The following is a 19827-nucleotide window of genomic DNA, read 5'->3' on the forward strand; positions in this document are numbered from 1 at the left end:
TTACATTGTAAGTGTAAACTTGGTGCTGGTAACCCAATGCACAGGAAAATGGTGACACCAGGATAGAAATGATCATTATTCTGAAGCTGAAAATACAGAATTATTTCAGATTAATATGCTTGAACTCAAATAATGTAGGCCACTTTTTACACAAATATAATACCTAAATTATATACAAAAAAAAAAAATGTGAAAACTTTTTTCTCACACAGTAATTTGATTTTGGGTGAAATTTCCAAATACATATTGTCTCTATCCACAATACATGTTGCATTTTTGTATTGCGATATATTGAGACTATATATTGTTACACCCCATATATATATATATATATATATATATATATATATATATATATATATATAATGAATGGATGTGACCCTGCACCACAAAGCCAGTCACATGGGCACATTTTTTGAAATTGAGATTTATACATCATGAAAGCTGAATAAATAAGCTTTGCATTGATGCATGGTTTGTTAGGATAGGACAATATTTGGCCAAGATACAACTTTTTGAAAATCTGGAATCTGAGGGTGCAAAAAAACAAACAAACATTTGAACAGAACAGAAACATTGAGAAAATCGCCTTTAAAGTTGTCCATTTATGTTCGCGATTGTGCTGCATTCACTCAAACAAATAAATGTTTTATGTATTTAGGATAGGACATTTACAAAATATCTTCATGGAACTTTAATTGATGTTTACTTAATATCCTAATGATTTTTGGCATTAAAGAAAAATCGATAATTTTTGACCCATATAATGTATTGACTATTGCCACAAATATACGTGTGTGTGTGTGTGTGTGTGTGTGTGTGTGTGTGAGAGAGAGAGAAAGTGAACACATTGTGTCCAAATGTAATAATTAAAATGTAATACTTTTTATTCAAAAGTTTTTTTTCCTAGGTAATTGTTATGTTTATTTAAAGTTTTAACGTTTTATTTGTCAAAATTTGTTGTTAGAAATTGGCATGATTTCAGAATGTAGTGTTTAAGGTTTAATTCGTAATAGTTGTATTATTATTTATTAAGCTTCTGTCAGGGTTTAAAATTAGACATGCTTTTGCATACAGGGTTGCAAACTTATAATGTTACCCAGTTATTAGCTTTTGCCGAAGTAAACGATAGTCTATTCATCAGGTTTTAAACAAATTACAACATATTACGTTACCTTAGCAATGATTTACACAAAATCATAACTCCACCTTTCACATCAAACTGGCTGTCAGAGCCCAACCTTCCTAAAACACCTACGTCACCAATGACGCAAAAGTTACAGTGGCCTCAAGATTTGGATTTCACAAAGCAAAGGTTTGAGTTTTAAAATTACATAAAAATAATATTTCACTTAAATTTGATTAAATGGTCTCCCGGTTCCCTGTTCACTGTATTCTAAAGCTATTTTAATCACCCCACTGTACTCAGTTTCCGCTTCCGGTCAGTTCCTCCAATCGGCCATATTCCGCCGCTCAGTCACTACCCAGTCGCCGCTCTGTTGCCATCAGCCCATCATAGTTTCGTTTCACAGGGGATGGTCTTCCATTTATAACGATCCAAGTGAACAGAGTGAATCAGGGGAAAGACCGGTGATTTTATTTAGAGACGTTGACAGAAAACGATCCGAGATGACGACTCGATCGGAGAGGGAAAAGGCTCAGAAACTGAACGAGCAGCATCAGGCCATTCTGTCCAAAATGCTGAGAGAGGATGATAACAAGTACTGCGCCGACTGCGAAGCCAAAGGTGAGATGATCTAAAAAAAAAAAAAAATCCAGTATTCCTTATAACTTGCGTTTGATGTTTTGATCACCTGTACGCGGCAGGAGTCTCGTTGTACAGGTTTCTCATGCTTCACGGTCCTGAGTCACCCGGAAAAAAGGCCATATCTGTGTGTCAAAAGCTGCCTATTTTGACAGCATAGCCTATCGCATATGAATTGAATGATGCCCAGACCCTGACGGCTCATTGTGCTTATATCCGGCGAATCACTATTCAGCCATGCGTCTTTGACCAAAACCATTACTAATGCATGAATGGAAAACCAGCCTGGAGTTGAACTAATGAGAAGCTCTGATACTGTCAGCCTGACGTTTCATATTCAGGTGGTGCTATATAGGAGAGATTAACCTATCTATGTGTACCGGCTTTGATGATGATGGCACAGATGATCACTGTTCCACATATCCACCTGTTTCATAATGGTTCACCTTAGTACAGTGCATACTACCCTATTATGTGTCCACAGGGACTATGGAGCCAAAAGTGATACTTGACAATTAAGCACAATTGAAGTGAAAGCAGTTTTTTGTTCTTGGTCATATCAATATCTTTCTTTGGATTGTAACCATGACCATAATAGCTGTTGAATTGGGTGGTCTCACTGTGTTTTTGTTTAGTTGTGTTCACTTAAAGGTGGGGTAAGCGATATTTCAAAAACGCCTTTGGACATTGTTGAAATCAACCCAAATAAACACACCCCTCTCTTCATTAGTCCGCCTCCAAAACTCACCCTCCAATCCTAACCGCCCGGCTCCGAGTCGGTCTCGGAACCTGATCGCCAGCATGCAAGGCAAGTGCACTAACTAGCAGTCGTCAGCGTGACTCTCACTTGCTGGCCTCCATTTCGCATGCAATCCAAGAGTGGTTGTCCGTTTATCATAGCAGAAGCAAAACAATATAATGCTTCACGAAAAATAAAATGCAGATGATGAACGAATGACAAGGAAGCACAAAAAATGAATATTCAGTTCACAATAGTAAATACTAACAAGAGGTTGTTGTTCGTTGCCAACAGCACAGCAGCTTTAGACAAACAATGACACTCAAAACCAGTGTTACTCGCACGTGGAACGGAATCAAACCAACCTCCGTGTCTATTCAGGCCTTCCCTGGAAAGCTTTTCTAATATTAACTTGGGTCCTAAAGCTCTTTCCTGATCATAACTTCGTTTTTCATTGATAGGAGCTTTTCTCTTTTGTATTGTCTCATCTCTATTTCTGCAGTCTTTCTTCAAATCTCCTTCTTGCTTGTTCTCTTTCCTCCACCATCATATGCCCCCTAATGCTGATTGGCTACTCACGTTTGTTGTTGTTTGTTCGTGTGTCGGTCCGACTAACTTCCAAACAGCGTTTTTCAAATATCGCTTACCCCACCTTTAAAATAGTCATTAATGTATCAGTACAGTTTCTGTTGCTTTGTTGTTATTATACTTTAATACCATAAAGTCAAGTTGTTTTCTTTGGGAATGTTGGAGAATGTTGCACATTCATGTGCCCTCCTAATCTTTAATCAAAACAACTTTTACGATAACCTCAACAATAAAATCATATTTTAATGCCATTTTTTTCTTGTTCGAGAAGTCGTTGCACTCGGAAATACGTCACAATAGGGAAGAAAAGACTATTGCAACTTCCGTTTCATGCCAAATTTAATGTGTGAAGCATGTTGAAGAAGACTAAAATAATGGTCCGCTTTTAAACTCGTCATGAAATGAAATGATTTTCTAATTTCATATTAGGCCTATAACCTATTTTCCTATTATCTATTTTGTAACTACATGTCATATATCTTATTGTGAACAATTTATTTGTGCATGTTTCATGATTTTAAAATGTTTTGACCTCATATTGTTCAATCTTAATGTCATAACTCGATATTCCAGTGAAAATGACGTCTAATAATTTATTCCTCTTAAAATCCAATCAACAACCCACACAGAACCGAGTCCCAACTTATTTTGTTTTTCTTTTCAATAATCCATTGCACTTGGATGTGCTTCAGAATACATAAGAAATTATTGGTTGCTATTTCCTTTTTATCATGGCTTTAATAGACCCCTTTTCAGTTGGTAAACATGGTGACGTTTTTTTGTGGGCGGAGCTTAGGTGGTGGCAGAACGATCCCTCTGGCCGCTTACCTAACGTTAGTATGCAAGTTTTGTTAGGTTGTTTTTTAACATTGACTAGAGAAAATCCGATTTTATCTTAATGTGCACTGTCCAGGACCGCGATTGTTATTTGCAAAAGTTAATTTTAACGGACGGAACCAGATTGTCCGACCCATAGCCGTTACACGCTCACTCAATGATGGACAATCTGACAGGATTAACGTTAACGCTAGGCTACCTCCGGTTCAGTGACCTGACTTCTACACCTATCCGATAGAGAAACTGAGGGCATATACATCTTTAGATGCCTAGAACTATGTGATGAATGGTCATGTACAAGACTTGTGTGGTACGATCTGCAGTTCTGCCTAGCCAGCACCAAGAAGATGACAATGTAAAGAGTGACACTACGGTGCAATTTTAACAATGTGAATATTTTCTAGAAATAAAAATTCCAGATACAGCATATTCATTTTTCATTGACCCTACAACACAACAAGATGACATTTAATAATAATAATAACAATTTAAGGTCCTTATGTAGCCGAATCTGTGCTGGTTTTTATTGGCCGCCTGCAGTTTTCCCTTTGTTTTGCCTCCAGCTAGCGGCGTGACTTAACTGTGACGTCGGCTCGAAATTGGTCTATACGTCATTGTATAATAAACATTGTCACAAAGTTGCAAGCAGGTCATTTACTGTCACTTTGGTGTAGCTGCGTCTGTGTGCAGTTGTATTTGTAACATGGAGCTAAACATTGAGAACAAAATTCATTCTCATTTCCTCTCATTTCCTTGCTTTTTTGTAATTGTGGCCGTACATTGGCAGTGACATTGCTATATTTGCTAGCTACAATCTTACCAACAAATCCTGATACAAGCTTATAGGTGGACTGCCACAAATTCAGTTCTATTTTTCAGACCTAAACAATGTCCCATTGGAAAGAGTACATCTTGGGTGGAATGTGAAGTAAAGGTTCTCAATGTTCTAGGGTTCATCATAGTCCATCAACAAAACACTGGATGACCATCTTTTCCATTTCCATTGTCTGTTCTGTTTTAAACCCTCTTCTGCCTTTACATTAAGGTCTATTATCTCCATACAGAGCATATGAGAATATATAGGCAGGAGGCAGTCTTCGGCTCTGCGGTGATGTCGCAGGCCAGCAGCTTCTCAAGCTCCCCTCTCAGCTTTCGTCTTAACCAGACCAGTTTCATCCACTCTGAGCTCTCCTGTGTCTTAAGTGCAGCCACACCTCACTACTCATATTACCTGGCCTCTTTCTGCCTCTCTCTTACACAATTCTAGTGCGGATGGGTGGAGTTTTGTAGCTTCATTTGCTTATGAATGACAGCCTTGAGAGAGTGTTAAAGTCAGCATGAAATCAAAAACTAGCCCATTTAAAGTTTGGACCAAAATGTAGTTACTCCCTCAGAGGCTCCACCTCTGAATTAACTTTCCTGCTTGGCTGACATGCAGGCTATTGAGATTTGCATTGTTATGAAATGCCCTATTTTCAACATATAGCCTAGCCTATTTAACTGCCTATTGGTAAAATCAACTCCCAAGTAATTTTTTTGACTTGTTGAATATGGTTTCATTCAGAAATGTTGGACATTAGGGCAGTATAATGGGTTGTCAATAATGTTTCATGTTGGTTCACTCGACAGAGGCCACTTTAAGGTTTATTAAGCGATTTCTGAGAAATGCTGTTGAAAGAAGAGCACCACAGCACACTTGTCGCCAATCAGCAGTAAGGGGCGTGTACACATGATGAGGGAGGAGAGAGTGAGCAAGAGTGAGATTTGAAGAAAGACTGTAGAAAGAGAGATGGCTGAGAGACATTACAAAAGAGAAAAGATCAGAAAAATATCACTGGAAAAGAAGGATTTCGATTAGGCAAGAGCTTTAGAACCCACTTTAATATTAGAAAAGCTTTACAGTGCTGGAGAGACATAAGCAGGAAGGCCTGAAAACGGATGTTGAGGTTGTGTCGTTCCTGCTCCATACGTGAGTAGTACTATTAGTTTTGCTATGTTTCACAGAACCACACAGTTGTAATGTTAGCTATAGTAACAGGACACTTTTGAGTGTTATTGTTTGTCTGAAGCTGGTGTGCTGCTGGCGACTAACAACCAACTCGTGCTTTTATATACTCTCATGTATTCTATGTTAATTTTTTGTTTTCCTTGTCATTATTTCATCATCTTCACTTTATTTTTTGCAAAGCATTATTTTGCTTTCGCTACAGCTATGATAAAGATACACCCACTCTTGCACGGCGGTTTTGTACATTTTGGGCCGGAGCAATGAAGGGAGGGGTGTGTAGGGTTGGGAATCAAAAATCTATTCCAATTCTGGAATCGGATACTTAAGCTTAGGAGTTGAATATTTGTTCTAAAAATAAAATGATAGATTCCTTTGTGTGCATTTTAATATGACTTTAAACCATTCAAGTCCCGCGTGCTGTTTTTCAAAATGTGCGCACAGAAAGCCGCCTCTCATACCGAATATTGAGCGATACTGAACTGCATTCTTTTTCTTACACATCTTTTTGCACTTGAATGGACAAATACACACAAAGATGTCAAAATATTCTCGCAAACAGACATTTATGTCTCAAGTGAACGTAAACATTGCAGCTTTTTTCCATATGTTTGTGCCATCGTAACTTTGACTCCACATGAATGTAGAATTGAGAGACTGCCATGAACTTCTGCTCTGTCAAGTAAAGTAGGAGAGGAAAGATATGGAGTGCAGTAAATGTTGTGAGTGTGGCACTGCAGGAGCTGCTGGTTCTAGCCGATGGATGTGATTAGATGTGACAGAATAGTAGGGATTGGTCAGACATGGCTGGGCACAGTGTGTCCAGAGGCTTTTATTTATTTTGTGCGGTGCTGCTCTCTCTCTGCCTGCTGTCACCGACATGCAGAACATCACTGGAGAATGATGACCCTATGTTTAGGGTCATATTTGCTTTGTGTGTTAGCCTGAGTGTCATACGCACACGCTTGCAGTCTTTGTTTTGTTTTTTTTGCATTTCTGTGTTTGCTTATTTACACTTGAAAATCGAAATCGGTTTGCCCCAGCTGCAGAGCGTTAGATATACCCGTCTTTTGGAGCTTGGGGCACCTCTGAGCCACACACAGAGACTCATGGGACATGCCTGTTGTGTGGCGATAAGAACAGCCTCTATTTTTCGGTAGGTCACCTACAGTGTGGGGGGCGAATACTGCTGTTATTGAGGTCATGGTTTATAATCTTTATTGGCTGCTCAATCTGTCAGAAGGTATAAAGGTTTTTTCTTTATAGTTGGTAGTATGACAACAAATTAGTAATTACATTTTACATGTTTAAATATTTATACAATCTTCCTCTTCCTCCTCGTCCTCCTCCTCCAGACCTTTGTTCATCTTCAGAACAAGAATTAAGATATTTTTGATGAAATCGGAGAGCTCTCTGACCCCTCCATTAAACAGCAATTTAATTACCACTTTCAAGGCCCAGAAAGGTAGTAAAGACATCGTTAAAATGGTCCATGTGTCTTTTCTTCTCGCCTGTGTCAATCTTTTACATGTCTTTTACTTCATTGCTCAATAATGAGCCGACGTTCTGACGTAGAACCCAGGAGCGCTGCACTGTTATTACAACGTGATCTGCGTAGGACACTGGCACAGACGAGAAGAAATTGTTGAATAAAGTCGTTATTTTTGTTTGTTTTTTGTACACAATAAGTATTCTGTGCAGATATATAGAGGTGCAGGTATGTCGTCACTTTGTAGGCCAATCTGCAGTTAGCATCACGCTGGTTTTGGCCTACAAAATGACGTCACACCTGCACCACTCTATGGGTGACGTGATTAGTCTGTGTCATATAGACATGGCGTATTTTAGCATTCATTATCAGTCATTTTATTGTGGTTAGATGCATCAAAACACACAGATTGTTGAAGTCGAATGAGCCAATGGAAAATAAATGTATACACATTATATCTATTTAGCTATAGCCATCAACTAGCAAGCAGTGAGTGGGCTCACATGAGCTTTTTTTGTGAAACTCTGTGGGCACAGATTCTGGGAATGCCTGTGGGCAGTAGTAATGAGTAATGATTCAATCATAACTGCAGGCCTCAAGACAGAAGACACCAGAGAGTACTGAAGTGTGTGTGTGTCCTTCTTGCTTTAAGTGCTGATAGAGGTGTATATGTGTGTGCTGTATTGGTTTTGCATTGTATTTGGCAACTGGAGAGTTTTGAGAGAAGTGTCTATTTGATAGTCTCCCCATCTTTTACTTCCTCTGCACACACGCCACATGGACAGACAGGAAATGTGCTCTGGTACTTCCTCCTGTGTGCTCTTTCACACTGTCGCTCACAGAGATAAGAACTGCTGAAAGCCTGTGTCAGCATCTTTGTGTGTTTTGATCATTTATATATTTTCCAGAAGTTATGTTTTGATTAAGAGAGAGCGTATGTGAAAAACCTGAGTAAAAATATTAGGGCTGTCAACTGAATGTGATTAATTTTGATTTATAAAAATGCAGTTAATCACATATGGACTTATTATGGCTATTTGTGAATATAAGCTTTGACATCCCACCTTCATGTTTTTGCCCATCGAAATTAGTCCCAGCTGCTACTACAGGTAACGCGACTCACCAAACAACACTTAGGCCTGTACTCATTCTGTACTACTGCTCCTGGTAAGGTGTCATTCACACAGCTTGTGTTCTTGGTTCAAAAAAACCTCGAGAGCACAAAAAAATTGAACAGAATCCAGGGGTCTGAGAGGCATCCGAAAATGTCAGCTGGCCCCTAAAATACCACAGACGGTACCACAACTTGATTCAAAAATAGGTTGCTGTGAAGCGTAGACATAGGCCTAGGCTTATGTTAATTAATATGAAAAGAAAACAAACAATTAACACTACAAGTTTGTGGTCAGTACTTTTTTTAATTAACTTTTTTTTTCAGCAAGAAAACATTAAATTGATAAAGTTACATTAAAGACATTTATACCGTTTCAAAAGAATCCTGTTTAGAAAATATAAAATACAAATATTAAGCAACACAACTGGTTTTAACATTGACTACGTTTACATGCAGCCAATATTCGGGTTATGGTCGGGTTAAGGTCACTATTCGGGTTTCTGAAACATTAGGAATAACCCGCAGGGTTAGCGTCTGGACGTACGGACAACCTTAAGACACAATATGCGTCATTTCCGATTCTTCTTCTTCCTGTATCCAAAGACAACAACAACAGCAGCAGCACGCGGATAATGAATAGTTTGGGGCAGATAGCGATCGCCTTTGCTGCTGGTACTGACCTGGCTCCAAAAGTGCTGTGCTGCGTCTCGCCATGTTTACTTCCGGTATACTGCACACGGGTTTTTTTATGCACCGAGAAGTTCCTCTACTCAAAAGACCAAGATTCCTTGCGAATCGAACATGCGCAGAACACAAATCACTATTGGGATATGCCGATACGCGTTTACATGACACAAATTCGGGTTAGGAAAGGGGTACCCCAGGTATCATATCAGGGTTTTTAAAATCCGGGATATGAGCATATTCGGTTTTTTGCCGGTGTTTACATGGCCGTGCGTGACCGGGTTATTGCTAATATCCCAGTTTTGAACGGGTTATTGGCTGCATGTAAACGTAGTAATTGATAATAATAATGAATGTTTTTTGGGAGGCAAATCAGCATATTAAAATGATTTCTGAAGGATTGTGTGACCAAAGACTGGAGTGATGGTGCTTAAAATTCAGCTTTGCATCACAGGAATAAATGACATTTGAATATAGTAAACATTTATTTTAAACTGTAATAATGGTTTACAATATAACATGTATATTTGATCAAATAAATGCAGCCTTAATGAGCATATTAGACTTTTTTCAAAAAAAATTACAAAATCTTCCTACCTCAAACCTTTGAACAGTAGTATCAGCGAATGCTGATATGTATTTAATTGGAAAATCATGTAATGTAATTTGATTAGTTTTTAATTGATTGACAGCCCTAATACCGGTTTATATTAATGTAGTATGTTTAAACAACCCCCTCAATGTAGGCAATATCTGACCAGCATTCCTACACACATCGGAAGGAACATTTCCCCTGCTACATGAAACAATGCTGAGTCTTTTCCTCTCTGTCAAGAATGATGTGCATGATCACTATCGCTGTTGGTGCATTTCTAGAAATGCCTGCTATAGCAGCAACTTTCTTTCCTTTGGGCTGGATTCTCCACTTCTGGCGAACACGCTCAGGCTGAACATGCTTTTGCAAGAAATGGAAAAGAGATGATGTCATTTGCATATGAATTATGACCAGAGTAATTACAGACTGACTAAAGCATGAAGTGCCTTTAGACTTTTGATCCGTTGAATCTTTTATTTTCCAGGGTTTTGGAATCTGCATATTTTTACAGTTTTGACTGTGAAAGCTGAGTGTAAAAAGAAATCTGTTGAATTTCAGGGAATATATTTAAATATCGAAAATGTATTGGTAGCTGAACAAATTTTATTTGACACAAATATTTGATAAAACTGCTCCTTAAATATTTATTAAATATTTTGTCTAATTTAATAAGTACTTCGACAGTGAGCTGTGGATTTTTTGCAGACTTAAAGGGGAAGTTCACCGAAAAAAGAGAAAATAAAGTGATTCCAAAACTGTGTGACTTTCTTTCTTTTTTTTTGCAGAACATAAAATATATTTTGAAAATGTTGGTTACAATCAGTTTTGGTTCCTGTTTTCTTCCATTTCATGGACAAACATTACAATGGAGGTTCTGTTAATATATTTCAAAATATCTTCTTTTATGTTCTGCAGAAGATAAAGTCACAGAGTTTAGAAGAGTAGAGAATGACAGAATTTTTTTGGTTGACTGTCATAGCGGGTTTGTTAAATGTACTGAGTGTAACATGACATTTAGAAATGAGGCTTCTTATTTTGGACTTTATTTGTCGGTTTCATTGTTACCTCTAATCAGGTGTTGTTTAAAGAATAATTCAATAAAAGCTACAATCAATTTAGTGACTTGCACATGCGTCTCATCCAGTGCTTCATTTTGCCCAAATTTTAGCCTGCTGTTTTACGGCTCCACCAGCTGGAGTGGTTTCAGTTAGAGCAGCTGTTGTGCTGCTTCAGAATGCTTTTCAGACAGATTCCATTCCACTCAAAGCCTGGATCAAGTTGGGCTGTCAATCCGGATGTCACTGTGGAGCCTGTGACTTCCGAGACTTCGGAAAAGTGTTCCGAGAGTGTTGCTGGTGACCAATTGTGTCAGGGCCAGGTCAATTGTTAAACTTTCAGTCTTTGGTGTTGTTGAGAGTCTCTTCATTCAGATACTGAAGTTACTTAATAGTTACTTATAGGGTGATGGTAAATTATGAATAGTTGAATATATTAAAGGGCTTAGAAGCCAGTCTGCTCTTCCTCTCATTAAATTGATAGTGTCTTTAAGTGCACTGGAAATATAATTGTGTATGTGAATAACGCTCAGCGTGTTTAAGTACTTTCCTTTAGTTTGTCAGCAGGTGGTGCAAGAGAGACATTAGTTTGTTTGCCTCACAGCATAAGTATGTGGTTAAACTGTTGACTAGATTTATGTTCATTGGTGATGTTTTGGCTTAGTTCTCCCCGCTCTGTGGATGAAACCCTGTTGCTACAGTCTTAACTGAATAACAATGGAAATTTAGCCTTTTGTCTCTCTGGCAGTGATTAATTTAAGCAGTGCTCGCTGGGCCTTGATCTCATAAAGAGCATGAGGCTGTGTTCCAAATGAAACACTTGCGTACTACTGCACAGTATACACTATATGTTTTTTAGTATGTGAAAACAAAGGTAGTAGGCAAAACTAAGCATGAAAGTTAGCCGTGTGTTGTCTAGGGGTGTGTTTTATTGGGGGGAAAGAGGCAACGTTTTTGGGGGGAGATTTTGTTGATAAAAATTAGACTATATTTGTGTACATTTGTAGGTGTAAGTTTGAGCACCAAATCAGCATATAAGAATGATTTCTGAAGGATCATGTGACCCTGAAGACCGAAGTAATACTTGCTGAAAATTCAGCTTTGCCATCACAGTAATAAATCACATTTTAAAATAGAAAAAAAATGCGTAAATTGAAAACCATTAAAAATATATTTTACAGTATTTTTGCTGTAGTTTTTGTCAAATAAATGCAGCACTAGTGAAAGATCATAATACTTATTTCAAAACCATTAAAAAAAACTTCCCTACTCCACACTTTGGAAGAGTAGTGTTGAAAACTAGAATGCATTTTTCCAAACATACAGCCTTTAGCGCAAACATTTCCATACCTTTTAAAGGTCCCATATTGTCAAAAATGAAATTTCCTGGCTTTTTTTCTTGATAACAGAGGTCTAGGGCCTATGTAACTACCATATAAGTTTCAAAACTGACCATTAGTGGTCGACCGATATATCGCCTCGGCCGATAAGTTTTTCTGATTGGCCGATGTGTTGGAAGCGGAACTTTTATTTTGACGGCGCTACAGACTTTTATTTTGACGGGCGGCGCTGAGAACACCAGCACCTGAGAAGAGAACGGCAGCGCCTGAATCAGATCACACAGCGCTCACTCACATTCTCTGTCTCTCTGTCAGTCATATCTAATACTTTGTTAGACCGAACCGGTGGCTACAGAACTGGTAATCAAAGAAAATGGAATGCAAAAGAGTAATGCGTTTGCTTTTATATTATTTGTAACCGAAAAGGCAAATAATCAGGCTAAAATAACGTACTTTCTCATTTACCGTCAACATTCAGCAAATGCGCATCTACATCGTTTAAACAAATCTCTGAATATCTAATAAACATTTAATTTCACAAACCTTGCTGATTTAATCGAATCCACCTGTGATTTCTTGTGAAGTGTGCATTTGTAGCCTGCATAAACGTGTTCCTGCGAGTGACGGTCCGTGCGAAGCGAGTAAATGTGAACAGAAGATAAGCTTCACAGAAGACGCGATCGAAAAACTTTAAATCCTTCATTTTAAAATGTGCTGTGCTATATCCAGTTGCCCACTGTGTCATAGTCATGTCGTTTTCACTGTGTGCTGTATGTAAAACAAATCCACACAGCCTGCATAAAGTAGCTGTGCTGTTGTGACTTCCGTAAAAATGTGATGTCAGAACTAAGTAAAAACGATGTACAGGCCAGAACGAGTTTCTATTTATTTATAACAATGTTTGCAGCGTTGAGCAATGTAGCCAATCACAGACATATGTGTTGATTTCTTGAATGCAATGGCCAATGAGATGCATTTAAAATAGTATCCACTCACCAATCAAAACTGAGTTTTTGTTCATTGCTGAATTCTGCATGCTGGCAAATCCTCTGATTATAACAAACGAAGTGTTGGCATTATAAAAGATTTATTGTGCAGTCAGCTTCATTGACAATAACGGAGCTTTGTGAGATCGCGCTGAACTGAGATATCAGCTTTTTAGGAATTAAGGGAGTGCACTTTGTGCTAATTCTGTCATGCCAAACCATGCACATAGTAGCCTATGCTTGCTTTTATGTTAAATTAACAGTGGTTTGTGAATGTTTATGCTTTAATAACAAATAATAATTTATCCCCATCATTACAGGTGTTTAATTTACCTTACTTGTGAGCATCTCCAAGCCACAGCAAGCTACAGCATACATGACCCTAGTTACCTGTGGTTGTTGGCCTGGCTGTGCGTCACTCAGAAAACAACAGGCCAATCAGAATATAGACTCATGAATATTAAGCAGACAGTCCAAAATCGACCTGTTCTTGGCAGAGCTCCTGAGAAAGGAGCTGTAAAAATATATTGAGATGGTTTTTTGGTACTTATACCGCAAATATATATATATTCTTAAGGACATCAAAACCTAAAATAATCCTTCAGAAAGTTGTACAATATGGGACCTTAATGCACACATTCTTCCCAATTTTCCCCTCACTGTATGAGCAGATATTGAGAGTAGTAGTCCTCAGATTGTACTAATCTCCAGTGCCGCTCACCAGCAGGGGGCAGCACAACACCACCTAAAGCTGGAGTCAATCGGTTCATTTCAGTTCTGTTTAAAATTAGCCTAAATGACGTAGGTTTCTTGGCTGCAGGTCACATTCTCCAAAACCTGATTTTAACACAATATCATGAGCTGTGTGGATACGATTATGGATTTTCACAGAGGTCACAGTGAGTCTGCCTTCCCCTCATGTTCACTCAAAGTGTTTCCTCTCCTTTCCACCTGACAGAACAACCACTGTGCTGAGACCTTACCCCCCCCCCCCCCTCTCCCAAATGCTCTGCCTTTCCTTCCCTCACCTGTCAGAGATAGCAGACGCACACCTTTTCTCCCAGTCTCTGTCAGACGTCTTTCTCCTGTAGGCTGGAATACAGGGCTCTAATTTCATGCTCTACTACTCTTCCCTCTGTGAGGCCGAGTTCTACTGTCACTCAGTTGGACTCCACTGCCAGTTTTGAGATGCCGTGTGTGTATGTGTGTGTTCTCTTGCCTCGGAAGACTGACAGAGCGGAGCTTCTCTTTGAACAGGGCCTTTTTTTTCTCTAATGAAGGAGTTCTCTCAGGATCTCTGACTGGCTTTAATCTTTAATTGAAGTCTTAATTTATTTGGGGGGCTTTGTAGAGTGTCTTCAGTGGCGTCTGCGCTTTTGAGCTTGTATCTGTGAAGATGAAGGTTTTGGCAATTTTTGTGTGTGTGTGTATGCGTCTGCTTAGTTTGTTTTGATTTTTGGTCTGAAAAATCAGAGCTTTTACTGTTGTTTCTCAAAGATCGCTTTATTCCTTCTCTTGTTTTTGTCTTCGGCAACAATCCGTGAGCGGCATGTTCTATGTAAATTGTCAGTCATCGTTAATGATCGTGTGCAATGGGGATGTCAATTTACATAAATTCCCATAATGGATTGTTTAAATTAACGATCAATTCATCAATTAATCGATAACCTTAACCTCTTAAATCCGAAGCGAGGGGGAGTACTAAGTTACAGTGAATATAGGGATATGACCATTATCACTTAACTAGTGCTTTTAACTTTGCTGACAAATTAGTAGTGCTTTTTTCATAGCCTGAAAAGATAAATGCTTTAGATGAAAATGTGAACTGTAAAATCATCGTACATAACAGATAGACTTGTCATTTATCATTCAAAAGGTCTCAACTAGCAGAATACAACAAGCATATTTGTTTCTGAAAAAGCGCCACTGAAGCACATGTAAACAGTACATGATCATATCGTGTCGCACAATCATGACGTGGTGTTTTCCAACGTCATTTCAAAGTTCAACTAATGGAAACTGGGGCCGTTTTTCAATATGCGTTCTTGTCTGTACTTGTGTTCTTGTGGACTTCAAACGTCATCAGTCGCCGTCCAAGTTCTGTTCCAATTCAAAGTTCACATCTAGCCAAGAACCGTTCAAATCCCTGGGTGTGTTCTTGATCCGTCCCTTTTATCGAGGATGCATCGAGAGGTGACTTGTGCGGACTTGAGACACCCAGGTATCCCAGAATGCATCAATCAGCAAGCGCTTTTAGAGGAGAAAATTACCTTGGCTTATTCTTCTGACGTTTGTTGCTGGCAATGATGTCTCTGTAGTGGTTAAACATGAGATATAATTCGTCTCGTGTATCTAACGGGCAATCTTTGGTCTCATGAATCAATAATTTGTTCCCTGGCGAATCGTTTTGGCTGAGGGCAGAGTTAAGTTTCATAAGTTTATATATTTAGGCTATTTAACTTTACCATTGTAGCCTCCTTGAGGGCTGACTTTTTTACGTTTGACTGAATTGTTTGCTTTATTTCTTATTGAATAGCTTCTTATACCTTTTACTTATACTTTTATAATGGCTATTATTGATCATTAAAACTGACAGTCAACAAAAAGAGACTGGGTTATGTTTTGTCATATTTCAGTACTGTGAAGATAATCAGACTAAATATGCACATTATTGTCTAAACCACATATTAATGTTTAATAAAATGTTAACAAAAAGAGTTTTATTTATTTATTTCATTTTGTTATAAATATAAATGCAGTGAAGATAGATAATCAATAATTAATTATGTTTCAAAATAAACAGCTAGCCTACCTAATCCATTGCATGGCTTAAAGACAATAATATATTTAGAATACATAACTCCGGCACGCTCGTTTCAATTTCCTTGTTTGTCTACTGCACGTGTTTTGCTCATGAGCCACGCGCACCTCAAAATTACGTACTCTAATGATGACCTTGCTTAATCGACTATTGATACGTTTTATTGATTCAATTATTATCGTCAATTAATCGATCTTCGATTAATCATTAGCATCCCTAGTGTGCACCGCGTCATAACAGTATCATGTGCTTCTATGGCTGTCTGGGACACTTTGAGCAGTAAAGTACATATGGAGTGGCACAGCAGGGCTGCAATGCTCATACTGTTCTCAGTGTGACTCGTGTTCCTCCCAAAATGCTTTGCAGCATTGTTCGAAGCCTTTTGTGACAAAAGCTGATCAATATGGGGAAATAGAAGCTACTGTGGCTTTGTTTAAATGTACACTAAAAGCAGGGATGTGTCCAAAGCCTAAATTCGAATTTCGGAAAGGCATGGAAAATGGAAAAGCCCCTAGAGAGACATGGTTAGGCTTGATACGGTACTCTGTTACATTACAGTAGGCTACATCAGATTTCACTTAACACATGAAGATAGTAAGGAGAGATGACTGACAGGACAATGGCAGAGGATTTGGTGCGCAACAGATCCGGAGCGTCATTGACAAATATATCTTGTAAAATGTGTGGTCAGTACCTCCGCTACCTAGATACAGAGCACGTGCGATCGCAAACTCAAAAGCGAGCGCGCATTCAAAAGCGATTTCAATACCACACAAATAGCAGCTCCCTGATACCAGCAAATTATGTACAATTAAATTACCCAACTATATAATTGCGATAGAATGCATAAGCATTTAAATATATTTTTTCCTCCTATATCTTAATTTTTACATCACCATGTCCTTTTAGGGCCATTTAGAATGTGTAATTTCCTTTCCGAACTTGGTATTCTGTTTCGGGCACGTCCCCAGCCAATAGTCTTATTGTTTCAAGCAGATCGGATCATTAGCCAATCAGGACACGGCACATTTACATTTGTTCACATTAAGTAGCCTCTGTATCTGGATAACCGATCGGATTTCTGTTTCCTGCATAACATTTAAATTAGGTCTGTGGCACGACACCAGATTAAGAGTAAAGATGATACCAATTAAACAATGTACCAATTGCTTTCACTCACTCACTTTACTTTCCTGTGCAATCTCCAGTCTTAGATCAAATTTATTTTTTTGAAGGAAGGAATGGGCCTACTTCCAGAGTTGATCATACAAAAATAACTGGGTTGATCATGTTAAACAAGTCACATCATCGATCATCTGGGTTTAAGGTTATAGCGTGCAATCACTATAGTGACAGAAATGGTAGATTGATAAACATACTGAAACAATAAAAACATTCAAAATTTAAAACATTAAAAAATTCAGATTCCAATGATTCCTCTGGCAAAGCAGCGTGCAGCTCTTCATTAAGATCTCATGACTGACTGTGATTGTACAGGTGATCTCCTCGTTCAGATAATGTTGCACAATTAAAATGAAAACTGACAAGCATAGTATGTAAGTCTAAATAAACCGTTTTAAAGATTGATGTTTATTGTAAGGTTCAAATAAGTTTAATTTCTTGTCTAAACCTGCGTATGGCCATTATTTTCTGACAGCCTCGCGGGGAGACTGGACAGGGATTTATGACATCCATCTGTGCATGCAAACACGATGGCTGGATTGCATTTACATTACACTTAGATCCGATCACAATACGTCCTCGACTACCTCCGAACGTCCTCGATAACATTCCGATCAGAAGTGCGTTTACACTTGTCTTTTCAATGTGTATGTGGGCAACATCCGGAAAATGTCTTATGTTCCACATAAGAAAGTCATACAGGTTTGGAACAATTTGATGGTTAGTACATGATGGCAGAACTTTCTTTTATGGGTGAACTATCCTTTTAAGAGCTTGATTTGAACCAATTAGTCAGTTTTCACAAGCTTCTTATTTCAATTTATCATTTTGGTGGCTTTTGTCACCTTTTGAAGAACATCTCTTAGTTATTATTTCCCTGCAGGGGGAGCTGTGAGGATACACTATAGTTAAAGCAGTGCAGTGGAGTCCTTACTGGCTCTTTTTTCGGGCCATGGTGCGCTTTCCATCTCTGTATCCTTATAGTTCTTTATATTCACATCCGTCTCAGAAAAGACCTGATCCTGAATCACCTTTCCCAGCTGCCCTGCTCGCTCTCTCATTTCTGACCCTTCTCTGTTGATCTTAGGGCCGGCTGATCAATCTCCTTGGTGCATTTTTTTTGGAAGCACCAGCTGAGAATCTGACAGGTTGTAATTTGGTTTGTGTGAAGCCCTGTGTTCACGGGTACATTTATTACATTCAGTCTACTTCAGGATTTTACTCTCAATCTTTCATGTAGTTCACAGGGGAAGCTATAGTGTATATGTAGTCAGCGTTTTCGTCTTACGGTTAGTTTTCAGATAAATCCTCTTTGCTCTGTGGGTCGCTTGCTGCTGTTACGGTTGGTATTTAAATATGCTTGCCGTGCGCTTCTGTTTCACACTTGGTTTTTGAGTTTATTTCCTCGTGTGTGGGTGTTTTTGGGGTTACATGGGTAGGAAGGATCTGAAAACACTCCCAGGCGCAGCACAGCGTAATCTCGCCGTCACGGTTACACTACATTTCTTGACTCCCATCAACACCAATTAGTTTTGTTACCATTCTGTGCAGTGCTGAAAGATGCTCAGGATGATGCATGATTCTAGGACGACCCCTTTTGCATGCTTCTGTCTTTTTTATGCCCTTTTGCACCAAATGCAAATGTTTAGCACTAACAACAGTTTGAAAAGAAAAAATGTATTCCTATGAAGCTGTTCAGACCAGCAGGGTTTTTTTCTGGGTCAAAAATGGTCTTCGGTGGTGGAGGACGAGTACAGTCAATCTACACACACAGTACAAAGAAAGAACTCGACCCATGTGAACTGAGCCCAGTACTATCAATAAATCCAAAATAAAGTTTTAATATTAAAGCTTAAAGGGTTAGTTCACCCAAAAATGAAAATGATGTCATTAATGACTCAACCTCATGTCGTTCCAAGCCCGTAAGACCTCCGTTCATCTTCGGAACACAGTTTAAGATATTTTAGATTCAGTCCGAGAGCTTTTTGTCCCTCCATTGAAAATGTATGGACGATATACTGTCCTTGTCCAGAAAGGAAATAAAGACATCATCAAAGTAGTCCATGTGACCTCAGTGGGTTAGTTAGAATTTTTTGAAGCATCGAAAATACATTTTGTTCCAAAAATAACAAAAACGACGACTTCATTCAGCATTGTACTCTCTTCCGGTTCTGTTGTCAATCCGCGTTCACAAGGCCAGTGACGCTGCTGACGTAAGACGCTGCTGACGTGTATCTGGTGCGTCCGTGTATTCGGGTTCAAATAAATATGTCTGGTTAAAAAAAATGCAAGTCTTCCCCTTTGTCGAAATCCTTAGACATGTTTGTGAAGATTGATTTGTTTACAGCGTGCGTCTCCCTCAGACTCTAAATGAAGCTCGGGCGCACCAGATAACACGTCAGCTCGTCTTACGTCAGCGGACTCATGAACGCGAATTGACAACAGAACCGGAAGACAATACAATGCTGAATAAAGTCGTCGTTTTTGTTATTTTTGGAACAAAATGTATTTTCGATGCTTCAAAAAATTCTAACTAACCCACTGAGGTCACATGGACTACTTTGATGATGTCTTTATTGCCTTTCTGGACAAGGAACGTATACCATACATAGATTTTCAATCTAAAA

General features: G+C 38.7%; 1 protein-coding gene across 2 annotated transcripts in view; it reads left to right on the top strand.

Annotated features, from left to right (window-relative positions):
• The first annotated feature begins 1256 nt into the window (after window positions 1-1256).
• smap1 (small ArfGAP 1) overlaps window positions 1257-19827 on the top strand; it is a 115009-nt gene continuing 96438 nt past the window's right edge. For both annotated transcript variants that reach the window (XM_077236933.1, XM_077236934.1), the window contains exon 1: window positions 1257-1747. In XM_077236933.1, the coding sequence (XP_077093048.1) occupies window positions 1630-1747 (118 nt within the window). In that variant the 5' untranslated portion in view covers window positions 1257-1629. The remainder of the gene's footprint in view (window positions 1748-19827) is intronic.

This window comes from Siphateles boraxobius, unplaced genomic scaffold, assembly GCF_051911475.1.
Source record: "Siphateles boraxobius isolate OS27281-9 unplaced genomic scaffold, OSU_SipBor_1 20, whole genome shotgun sequence".
Classification (NCBI taxonomy): Eukaryota; Metazoa; Chordata; class Actinopteri; order Cypriniformes; family Leuciscidae; genus Siphateles; species Siphateles boraxobius.